Source organism: Pleurodeles waltl, chromosome 9 (assembly GCF_031143425.1).
Source record: "Pleurodeles waltl isolate 20211129_DDA chromosome 9, aPleWal1.hap1.20221129, whole genome shotgun sequence".
Lineage (NCBI taxonomy): Eukaryota > Metazoa > Chordata > Amphibia > Caudata > Salamandridae > Pleurodeles > Pleurodeles waltl.
The window spans coordinates 1,083,109,208-1,083,121,766 of record NC_090448.1 but is presented as its reverse complement, the minus strand read 5'-3'; the positions used below and the strand labels follow the sequence as shown (position 1 = coordinate 1,083,121,766).

Here is a 12,559-nt window from a genome sequence, read left to right as displayed (position 1 = left end):
CAATTCTCCTGATGAGTTGAACTCACGTCAGCTCCTTCTGCCGCTGAGCGATTTAGAAACACGGCCGACTGCCCATGCTTCTACAGAGTCTACCACTTGAGAGACTCACCTCCTGAGTTTCTGCTCACCGAACACCTCAAAACGATGTCACATCAGCCACGCACCCGCCTGTTACACCAACACCACAGGCCACTTGAGGTGAGAACACAAATCTAAACTGGCATTGATTGGGGTGCGAGGGTCGTATCCCGGTCCTCGTCGCCAATTTTGTTATATTCTTGGCATTATTAACAAGTAATCTTGTGAGGAGAATCGGCGTCAGAAGAGCGTTAAAATAAACACACCACATGCATTGTTAATCGGTGCCTAACTGCCATTCTAGCGCGAGCACTAGAATCTTTATTACTGGCTCCCTGACGTCATGAAAACAAACAATCGAAACTGAACATTGAGAGGGGTTTCTACGCGACCGCATACCAGCGGCTCGTGTAGATTACCCCTCACGAAATAAACTATCGGTAGTAAACATAACACACTACAGGACACAGTAACCGAGTCGGTCCGACCAGGAAAAGACCCACGCTGGAGGTCAGCAGCTCCCTTTATTGTCACTCCTCATGTTACCAAAAGGCTCACATGAGCCTGAAGACCAGGTGGGTGGCTTCCTGCGTCACTTGTGTGCGACGGTACATGCAGCCATCTCAGAAAATGACAGCCATTGAGTTAAAGATCTCCTATTGCTTTGTGGATACATCTTGCCTCGGTTCCCTGTGAAAGTGCTGTGTCCTCGAGAGACGTGGCCCTAGACCCTTGCTGGGTGACCCACAGCTTATTACAGCTGTTATTTCATCATTCCCTGATTGTTTGGTCTTTGGCGGGAGATAAGCAATACAGTACTTGGCACCACCTAGTGGTCACACACAGTGCTTTAAATGGAAAAAAAAAAGTGCAGGTACTCATCATATTGAGCTTTGGTCGGGGGCGTGGCAAGGAGGTGGGGCTAGAGGCGGGGCTTGGGGGCGGGGCTTGGGGCGGGGCTAATGACAAACATTTAAAAGACCTCAAGAATTTTCATTGGTGCATATGATTACAAATTGCTTCAATCTGTAATGTATTGTTGGTCCCCTAGCATGTAGTAAGGATACTTTTAACAATGTCTTTCAAATGTTGCATATATGAAGATTGCCTCTGCACAAATGGCACACGAATCACATTTGAATATTTATATTATACACGGTTTCAGCTATCATGGGCAGCTTATAGAAAAGGAGTCCATGATTTTCTACTAACCAATGCTAGTTCACATTGCTGAACAGGTAACTATCAGGTTTCCCTGTTTGTCAGAAGCATTGGTCCAATGAAAGTGCAATCTGGAACTCTCAGTACTACTAAAATCGATTGCAAAAACTAAAGTTTATTAATCTAACAGGAAACAGATTAGTTAAACATCTAAACATTCACAAAGCACAATGTGCTAAAGTACTGAAACAACCAATTTGTGGGACCACATTTGGCAGCTTGGAAATTGCCAATAAATGTTTCAAAACGTACAGCAGTGATTGTTAACAAAAGACATCAAAAAAGCATCCACATAGATTCGAAGGGGGACTTTTTTTCCCTGTGGTTGCGTGAACAACAAGCTGTCTCATCAGCTGATCTCCTTCCTAGTTGCAGCCATGTTTTAACATACGGTAGTGGTTCAAACCTTTGAATGGGTGGGCCAACACATTTCAAAAACAAAAGGGATGACAGACGATTTGTGCAAATAGAATTTCTCTTTGGTGTGAGCAGATCATTCATACAGCTAAAACTTCTTTCACATTCACTTGTGGACACAGCAATGGTCTCAACAGCTTTCATCAATGGAACAAAATCTAGAGGTATGTAGGCAGCTTTGACCTCCTTGTATTCTCTAAATCCCATAATACTATCCACCACATTTACTCTCAAGATTTGACAAAGCTGCCTCACATCTTTGTCACCATATTGAATATCCATGCTGTCTTCTGGCCAGTTTTCTGGATAAATCAGTTTTATGTGCTGCGTAAATAATTTCATGCTGTCTGTTTTGGGAGTGTCTGCCAATTTAGTGCTGACATGGGAAGATTTTGTGGTGGAAAACCTTGTTTTTAAGTTTTCTGCTAAGCTCCGGTAGAATTGAGGTGCATTTATCTCTGGAAATTTGCTCTTTACATGTAGGCCTACACCCCTGAATGTAAGGCTGCTGCAGGCTTCCATGGCTTCTTCCGTGTAGGGACCAGGGGTGTTAACCATCGATTCAAAGACCCTGACTGCCCTTGTCAGCAATTTTTCAGCATCTGGAAGGGTTGTGTCATTGCGCTGAAGCTGGCGAGAAAAGTCACTCAATTCTGCGAGAGCATCCAACATGATTTAACTGTGATGTTGCATGCAATGGGGGGGTTAGTGAGCATGGAACAGGGTCAACAGCGTGGCTAAAAAGAACTAAAGTAATCAAAATTTGTTTTTGGCTTTTCACTGTCAGGTAGCTACATATAAATTGGCATGCAGCTTAAATGAAAAAGAAAGAAAAACATTGTTACTCAGTGGGAAAGGCACTATAAGTACATTACGAAATCTCGCTTAGTAAATACACAGCAGAGTCTGTGTCTAACCAGGAAGCCACGGAATTAAAGGGGCATATTTAAGAAATGTGGCGCAGCACACAGTGCAGCGCCACTTTTCTTGCTCTGTTTAACCCCACCATGTGTGCGCTGTATTTAAAATACGGCGAACCATGGCGCAGGGTAGGGGGCAATAGTGCATTTCTTTATGACAATACTGATGTACTCTGCAGGAGTAGCACCAACATTTTGGCGCTACTCCTGTGGAGTACATATGGGTCCACTGTAAACAAAGCTGTGCCTCCTTTTAACGCCTGCTCTGAGCAGGCATTAAAAGCGCCGAAAAAAATGACGTAGGGGAATCTGTTAGATTTCTTTGCACCATTTTTCGCAACACCTCCTTACGGGGGAACGCCGACCTCTGTAAACATTATGCTTGGCATAGGCATAATGTAGAGCAAAAGGTTACAAAGTAAATATGGAGCAGGGATTTTGGCCTCGTTGGGCCACATTAGCGTCTAAAAAATTATGCTAATGTGGCGCAAGGAGGCGCTAAATATGCCCCTAAATCTTGGTTGTCGCAGTGTAGAATAGTGTATTGTGTGTTTTTAGCGCTCCGAAGTCACAGCCTGTGACAAAGCACTGAATATGAAAGTCATAATTTGAGCTTGCATTATACACATTATAACTGAGATAGACTGCAACAAAAAGCGCAACACATTTTAGGATAACATTGTGCCTTTAAAATCTAGTTTAGTAATATCCAAGCTGTACATTATGCATTTTTTTTACATTACTGTCTCTTCAAAACCTCTAGGGCCAGTAAGCACTACATAAATACAATTACAATTTAAAGCACGCACTTCACAGCACAATCATTAACTCTTTGCACTACCACTCAAGTAATTCTCTCACCACAAAACTTCAATAAAGTAAAGCGATTACTGGCTCCAAGTATCCTTTACTTTTGCAGGCTACCTTTATTTTTGCAGATTAACTTGTAGTGCACATTTGCAACTATTCTAAGCAAGCAGCCTGGCAGAAAGGATTGATCAGCTCTCTGCCAGGCCTCAGTTTTACAGCACAGAAGACTCGCTGAAATAATCTTCAGCTGACGGTTCTGTATTTACAAAAACGTGAGGGGACTTTTAAATAAACAAAAGAATTGAAAAAATCGAAACACAACTAACTTGTGCCCCTCGATCCCACCCACTTGACCTCAATCCCATTACAGACAGACTTACCTGATCTGTAAGGTTATTGTGTCCGCTGCCTGGAAAGAGCCCAGATGCTGTAGCACTCTGTTTCTGGATGGCACGAGGGTCCAGTTGCTGAAACTCGATGTCGCTCGATAAACGCACAGAGACCTGTCCTGCTTGATGACTCCTGGCTGGGTCCTCAATCTGGCAGCAAACCTGCTTGCAGCTGCTCTCCTCTGCCCCTTGTCTGGTGATGGCTTTTTCCGTGCTGCTGTGCCTGTGCTGGCAAAGAAGAAAGTGAAAGCCAGCGCAAATTGCGCTTTTTAAAGGGCTTTCTTTTCTTCCCGCCACACAGCTACCTGGTGGGTGACGTCACACGCTGCTCTGCCGTGACTCGTCACCACCAGTGTGAAATGGCCATCATGAGAGCATGTGCCGCATTGTAGAAATGTGGTGCATTCTCACATGATGACTATTTGTCCCTTTAAATGCGGGCCTGTTACAGTGAGTACGGGTACTCTCCTTTGTAACGGAGAAGTTCCGGTACTCTGGGAAGGAAAAAAAAAAAGTGCTGGTACTCAGTACCGGTGAGTACCGGCCCATTTAAAGCACTGGTCACACAGCATTACAAGATTGAGACCTATTTTTTATGAGGTAAATATTATGTAACACAAGCACGGCCTCCTTGGTAAATGTTGGACTTCGGGCAAGTTTGGATAGGCAATGTGGACTAACAGCAAAGCTACCGACATTAGAACTGGGGCACCTGGTCGGAGTAAAAGCATTGTCGCAACATGTGATTCTGGGCAAATGACTTATGGCCCGATTTATATGTTGGCGGAGAGGAAACTTCGAGTTCCCTATCCACCAACATAGTGGTCCACCTGCCTGATTGAATTTCGGGCAGACCAAAGTTTTACGATCGTGGAGACTTCTTCGTCCCCGCCATGGTCAAACTCCTCTGACAACTCGATGGAGTAAAGGCCGTCAGAGGTTTGGCTATATGTCACTAAACGTAATATAGATAAGAGGACGTACAGGCCCTCATTTCGACCTCGGCGGTCTTTTTTAAAGACCGCCGAGGTACCGCTGTGCTGAAGACCACCAGTGCAGGCGGTTTTCCGCACAGCGTATTATGACTGCTGGCAGCCCTCCGTCCTTTTTCGGTCAGAGAGCCGCCAGCACCCATACTGGCGGTCGGCGGGGAAGTGGAGGCTGTTCCACCTCCACCGCCACATCATCAGGACACCGCCCACCGTATCACGTCCCATGATTCCGCGTGGCAGTGTTCTGGTGACGGGGAGCTGGCAGGGGAGCAGCCCCCATGGATCCCGTCCCCTCCCAGAGGATCAACGGACAAGGTAAGTTGAACCTCCATTAGGGGAGGGCGGTGGAGGGCTGTTGTGTGCGTGCATGGGGGTGTGTGTGTGAGTACGTAGAGGAGGTGTGTGAGTGCATGTATGCATGCAGGGGGTGTGTTGTGTGTATGGGAAATGTGTGCGGGTCGGTCTGTGTGCATGTCTGTTTGTATATGTGCAGGTATGTGTTGTAGTGTATGTGTGTATGTAGGGGTGTGTGTATGTGCATGTTGGGGGTGGGGGTGGGGATGGAGTGTGTGTATGTGTATGTTGGGGTGGGGGTGGAGAGGGGGTCCTGCCACCTTTGGGGGGTGGCGGGGGAGGTGGGGAATGTGGGGGGGGGGGGTGGTGGAGACCCCTATCAGTGCCAACAAAGGTATTCCCTGGCACTGATAGTGCCTATCGCCATGGATTTTGTGGTGGTTCCACACCACCCAAAATCCATGGCGGCATGCAGGGTCCTGAAACCGCCGGTGGTCTGTTGACGGCCGCCGGGCTGGAGACCGAAGTCTCCAGCCCAGAAGTTGTCACCGCCTTGGCGGTCGGAGTGGAGAAGTGGTGGATGACCATGGCGGTAACTGCCATGGTCATAATTCCATTTTTTTTGCCGCCGGCCTGTTGGCGGTTTTACCGCCACTTCTCCCCTGTCCGCCAGGGTCGTAATGAGGGCCACAGTCATTTTTCAATGCCCATTACTGCCAGTAAGGGGAAATGAAAAGTACTCAGAGTCCCACGTGCCATTGGAGACAACTCCAATGTCCAGGGAAGCAACGTTTTTTTTTTGGTTTCAGAAGAAAACCCCGCTTTCGGATTTTCTTAAAAAAAGAACGTTTTTGGGACGGCTCCGTCAAGTTGATAGAGCAGTCTAACAAACTTACAATGCATTAGCAGGAACTGCCAAGATTGCCTGTGAATGTTTGAAATGTCCGCTGGGCCAACAAACACTTCAAAGTTTGTGAGAACCTTCATCAGGGCGTTACACTGAAAGAGGGCGGGCCACCTGCCAAATATTATGTGCCTAAAAAATAATAAGAATCTGACCTTGTGTAATGCAATGTGGTGCTCATATACAGCAGATCTAATACTCTGGGCCAAGTTCTCGTTATTTAAGAAAATTGCCAAAAAGAGCTCATGCTGCACTCCCCTGAGGACTGTGTTAGAGCACAACAGTTAATAAGAGCACATGTGTGCATCTTTGTTTTTTTGCAGTTTTATATAGTGCAAACTTGACCCAAAGTTATTGGAACACTTTACATGAGCACCAGTTGCATTACACAGAGCCACATTCATTTTGTAGGTACGGGGAGAGTTTGTGATTTGCGCAGAATCACAGGTTGTTGAGCTGACGCTGAGACTCCAACCAGGTTCCCCAGGTCCAAAGACGCCAGCTCTGGCTGTACACATCCACTCCCATATGTTTCTGTAGCATCTCTTCCGCATGCCACAAATCTGCACGTGTGGTCACGTTGCTCATTACCAATGAGTACTCCACGCTTAGGGCTCCTTGTGGGCTTTCCTTTCATAATGATTATTTCTTCCCTGGATCAATAGTGTGTAAACCAAACAACCAACAAAAAGTTATGCGGATTGACATGCATTGTACAGCCATGGCTCTGGGACGTGTGGGACAAAGGCCGGTTAAAGGAAACACTGAAATTAGGAGAAAAGCCTCACGGCTCAAAAGCTGCTCTCCCGGGCCCTTGATTAGGGATAGCCAAAGGTAACCCTACCACGTCTGGCACTGGCCTTGCCTGTGCTCCCAGAGGCCATGAAGGTAACAGCAGGAAAAGAAAACAAACAGAGCTCCAAGGGACTATTTTCTGTGGTTGCTACTCATCCCTTTCCACTAGTTCTTGGCATCAAGCAGAAGGCTGTTGAGTGTATGGGGGTGGATCAAGGGGTCAACCTTGTGATTCAAAAGGAGTATCGCAAAGGGTGTGTAATGTCACTTCCGCTGCCTCTGGAGCTCTGGTGAATCAGCATGCAAGCCCTCGTGCAGGTGAAGCGACCGTAAGGGAGAGATTCCTTCCCCTCGTGCCGCAGGGAAAAGACTTTCACGTGTGGAGAAATCCCTTCATCTAATCCTTTCACCTACACCCTGCAAATTTGTGGGTGTTCTGTTCTGAATACCACTGAGTAAAGGGACTTACATAATGGCATTGACCAAACACAGGTTCTGTCCACTCTACTGTAACATCAAATGCCCCAGCAAGTAGGGCACGACAACTCCTTCTAAAGGGGCTGCTTTAAGGAAATCAAGGCTTAATTGTGGCCATTCGTCTGTCGCCATGTATCAGCAGCTCCTCTGTGTGCCATCATTTACAAGCGAAATCCCTCAGAGAGGGAGACAGGGGTGTTATGGGTTCAGGGAGCCTCCTTTCAGCCAAAAACCTAGGAATGTCTGTGATACAGAGCATCGCACAGGGCGCCACCAGCGCTAAAGCCGGCCCTGAATGCACACACTCCAAGACAAGTGTGAAACAGATGGGCCCAAGCTGGGCAGAGATTGAGACAGGGCGTGTTTCAAAGTAGTCTGACATAGCAGGTGAGTAGGGGCGTACCGACAGTGGGTGTTTTTTTTTGTGGGGGGTACAGGCCCCCCCTTAAAAGGATTTTCTGCTAAATAGTTGGGCACAGCTGCTTTCAGTCGTGTAGGGTGACTTTTCTGTCGGATTTCACCAGGAATTTGGCCATGCACACAAACGAAAAACACACAAACACAGTTTTGAAAGTCTTAAAAATGTTGGTTAGTTTACAAAATTTGCAAAATATTTTCCCTCACTGAGTGCCCTACCAATCTGCATTCCTCTTCCCTTCACTGCCCCTTAAACTCCCTTTATGCGCCCTGCTTGTCATATCATGTATTTTAAAATTATACGCCTGCGTGATTCTTGGAAACCCTGAAACTCACACACTCCCGAGCCTACTGACCAAAGCCCCGCCCCTGTCGGTAAGTTATATCTCTCTTTAGCTTGCAAAAGCCACGCATGGCTCCCTTCGGCTGTCAGTGGTTCACACATCCCTTCTACCGTAACGTATCCCTCCGTCCCCTCTTCTCTTTCCATTGTTTTAACCTTGCTGTTTTAGCTGCTGAAAGGGGGAAGCGCTGAGCTCAGATTCCAAAGTTCATTGCAGTCAGGAAAGTCCCACTGTTAGATACAGGAGCACAGAGGGGATGACGTCAGAGCTTTCGCAGTATTCAGTTAATGACATCCACACCCGCGAACCGCAAGGGAGGCTCAGAGCTAGGAGCCAGGCGTAGGCCTCCTTCTGCATAAATTGTGTCTGTTTCTGAATGAGGTGCAGCGGATTAGAAATGCTCTTTCACATAAGTAAATGCCAATTATTGTCAGCTGAGCAGAACAGAAAAATAAATGTTTAAAATGTGTGTTAAATAAATACCCGTTGGGCCCATTCTACCCCAGTTCCTCACTTTGGACCAAACAGTCCTGTTCAGAAGAGATGTAGACTTGATTCCTTCTAATGCACAGTTTTTTTCTTTTCCTTCTGTCGCGCAGGGATATAGCGGCCAGAAACTGTCTCCTGACCTGCACCGGCCTGGGGCGAGTCGCCAAAATCGGCGACTTTGGCATGGCTCGGGACATATACAGGTAGGTAATGGGTCCCTATTCCGCAACAAAAGTCTGCATCGTTGGGTTCACACCCTCGCATGTTTGCCGATTCACTACTATCTGGAAATCAAACTTTTCCAGGGTTACTCATGGAATGCTGTGACATGATAGGTTTCCAGGCGCAATTCTAAAAAAAATTCTGAATTATTTTTCTGTGAAGTCAGTTGTGCACGGTGTGCAACTGAGCATGCAAAAATGACTTTCCTTGAGCGCGATCGCGTTTTTTAAAATTCTTAACAAGGAAAATACTTTTACTTGTGAAGAAATCACTTCACCTTCACCCTGCAAATTTGTGGGTGTTCTCTTCTCAATACCACTGTGTAAAGGGATTACTCCTACCCTTGGCGGGAGTAAAACTTCAGTAGTTGGAAATCGTTCGTGGACAAGTTTGAAAATACCTACAAACTCACCAATTTGTGGGTGTTCCTGAACTTTCCAGATCATCTCTTTCCTGGTATGCCCACTTCCCCGTTATGGTCGATTTCTTCAACCAAAATATATAATCGTTATGCTAAGATAACTAATTTGAGTAAATCGATTTACAGGGGTGCAGCTTCATGAAGGGTATTTGGGGTGTTACATCGCCCTAATAAATGTATTTTCAGGTAAAGATTTGGGTACAGGGGCTTTCAGTCAGGTATTATGAGATTTGTCAGATTTCACCATGTATTTTTCCAAACACCCAGACAAAAGCCCACACACACTCTACCTCTCTCTGCTTTGAAAGTCTTCAAACTTTAGTTATTTCGCAAAATATTGGGCCAGATGTACGTAGGTAATCCTATGTGATTACCAAATAGCACATTTTTGTGACTCACTATTTTACAATTACAAAGACCCATGTACAAATGTGTGATATACATATTTTGTGAGCTCCAGTTCGAGGCAAATAGACCTACTTCATAAATATTAATGAGGTAGGTCGCGGTTTGCAACACATTGGGAATCAAAAAAAATCACAGGGAAGGTGACCTTCTGGGATAAGCAGAACACCATGTCTGTGATTGCTTTTCAATAAAGCAATCATTCCTTTTCTGAAATGTAGCTCATTTTTCTTAAAGGAAAACAGGATGCGTTTCAAAGAGAAAAATGAAAAGTTTTCTTTTCATTTTTTCAGAGTAGGCAGTGGCAGCGGTTCTGTGAATCATCGTTTGCGAACACAACATCGCTTTGTACATCTGGCCCATTGCGTTTTCTCTCACTTAGTACACCTACCAATCCGCATTCCTCTGTCTTTCCACTGCCCCTTAAACCCCTCTTGTGTGCCCTGCTGGTCGTATAATGTATTTGAACTTTATATGCTAGCAGGCCTTTTGGATAATCTGAAGCTGACACCCTCCAGCACCCACAACACACACTCTTACTGATCAAACTACACCCCTTTCGATTTTTGTGAATTGCGTGGAGGTGAAAAATTAACTCATTTTCAGGTGAATGTTTGACTCAGACGTGCACATAGATTTGTGAATCAGGCTAAGTGTGTTCATATTATGAAGGCACATTCTATTTTCACATATGCAGGGTGTCCCTCGTTCAGGCACCGCTTCCAAACGTCGCTAAGACAGAATCAAGCAAACTGTTGTGCACAAGGTTAATTCCAGTAATTTCCAAGTGAAAAACTACCTGACACCGTTTTCTGGGGCGTTGGTTAACTTCACCCCTCTGTTTCTGATTGAAATTAAAGTGAAATGCCTTGTAATCCCTGTGAATGTTTCTTGTCAAAGTATAACTGTCCTAAGCTTATAAATTACCCTGTCCCTTAAACGAAACTACGGAACTGAGAGACTTGTCAATGTAAAGCACGTCAATCAAAAACAAAATAGAACATAACATTTTAACCCAGAGGGATGGGTGCATGGAGAGACATTTTGGGAAAGCCTCTTGGTTCAGCTGTGGATAGCCTCCTCTTGGCCATAAAAAATGTCTGCGCGTTGGGGCAATTGCACTTTTATTCGACTTTATTTTTCTCCACAGGGAGAACATTTTCTCTATGGACACACCCTTCCCCTAGAAACTTCACATTTTAGGAAGTTTCCCATTTGTAGCTCCTCTATCTCTCTATCCACTTTGAAGTATCACTTAAATCGGAAAATAATTTCCAGCCATTCTGCAACTAGACAATTATTTATTTGAGTTTCTCTAAACATTTACAAAGATTGTAGATGAGGAGAAGCATTTTCTCATTTGGTTGTGTCCAGCAGATGTCTTCCTCCATTGCTTTTGTTCTGAGTCATACATGAGGTTAGTGCCCCTCTCCCACTGAAGGATCACAGCTCATCATTTGTTGTTCTAATCGTCTGGAATAAAAATGCAGACAACAGATACTTCTAGATCTCTGAAGCAGGACTGGTCTTTCCCCAGAGTAGCAGGGTGGTCTGCCTGACTTTTCAAGCATGCACCAATCATCTAAAAGGTCAAAGGATCTGAGGAAGGCAGGGCATTTCTGCTGCTTTGCTACCACTTCCTGATCTCAATTAATTTGAAGGGATCCCTACTCAGTTACTTTTGCATGGATGTTGGAGAGGCTTGAAGTTACACACGGACCTGACTTAGCATACATTGTGTTAGAAGATTTCTTTCTCTCGAGCTCCTGGAGCAGATGCTGCAGATTATAAAATCAGGGGCTGCAGCTACCTTCTAATGACTGCTCTATAAAACGCTCATCACTGAGCATACCTTGTGGGATGAGATGTACCTTCAGTTCCCAGTGTGAGTAAACATGATTTAACTAATTGTGCGAACTCAAACAAAGGTAACAATTTACAAATCATTTTCTTTGAGTAGGTCTGTCTTACTCTTGACTTAGGTGTGACTTACTCCTGAATTTCCAGAAGCCAGAGACACTCCTAAAATAAAGCTTTGTGAAACAGATCCCAAGTGTCCTAGTGTCCGGCAGTAGGCAATCATCTTTCGTGGTCGAAGGTTCTTTCATCATGTTGATTTATGAAGATGTCATTTAGCTTGTTTAGAGTTGGTGAATAGAATACAAATTGTTGTGCAAAAATTGCAAGTTTACTTAAATTATTCCTGCTCACTGTGTTTGCTTCCTACCAGGGCTAGCTACTACCGGAAAGGAGGAAGGGCGATGCTTCCAGTCAAGTGGATGCCCCCAGAAGCCTTCCTGGAAGGAATCTTCACCTCCAAAACAGACACCTGGTAGGACATCTGGTTCTGTGCATCAATATGTCTCCAGGCCTGGGTAGTCTATGTGCTTGATTCAGAGTCTGAAACAAGGACAGAGAGTAACAAAAACTTTAGAGGAAGAGAAGAACCAGTGATCCATTGAAAAAAAAAGAAAAACAGTGAGTGCTTGGGCCTAAGGTTTTGCTTCGTTGACCTCATCAATTGGGACTCAGAAAGAATGTTAAAATGGAAGTGAAGGCCCTGAGACTATTGACGTTGGGTTACTGAAGAAAATCGGGGATAATCAATGTAATATTTGTGATGCACTGTAGTACTGTAAGTAGGGGAAAGATACTAGGCTGGATATGCAAGCGTTGACCAATGCAATAGATAAAGGAGCTGCACTTACCCTGCCTGCACACCTCCCATCATGGTTCTGTCTGTCAAGGCTTTCAGTGGCGCCTGTCGTATGCATTAGATCCTGCTTCAAAGACACATAAGAGCTACTGCCTCCATAAGACAAGGTAATGCATCAGCCTTACTCCTCCACCTTGTGGTTGTACCGAATTACTACAAAAAGCACAAAGGATTGCCCTTTTTCAGGTAGCGCTGGAGGAGGTAGAATATTACTATGCCTTGAGTGTTGGAATTCATTGCAAAAGTCT

The 12,559-nt window shown here is 45.1% G+C and overlaps 1 protein-coding gene across 1 annotated transcript in view; it reads left to right on the top strand.

Moving 5' to 3' along the window:
• The window catches only part of LTK (leukocyte receptor tyrosine kinase), a 465,297-nt gene that overhangs the window by 435,436 nt on the left and 17,302 nt on the right, over positions 1 to 12,559 (top strand). Inside the window, exons 24-25 of the mRNA XM_069208757.1 lie at positions 8,658 to 8,750; positions 11,826 to 11,927. Of these exons, the coding sequence (XP_069064858.1) occupies positions 8,658 to 8,750; positions 11,826 to 11,927 (195 nt within the window). The remainder of the gene's footprint in view (positions 1 to 8,657; positions 8,751 to 11,825; positions 11,928 to 12,559) is intronic.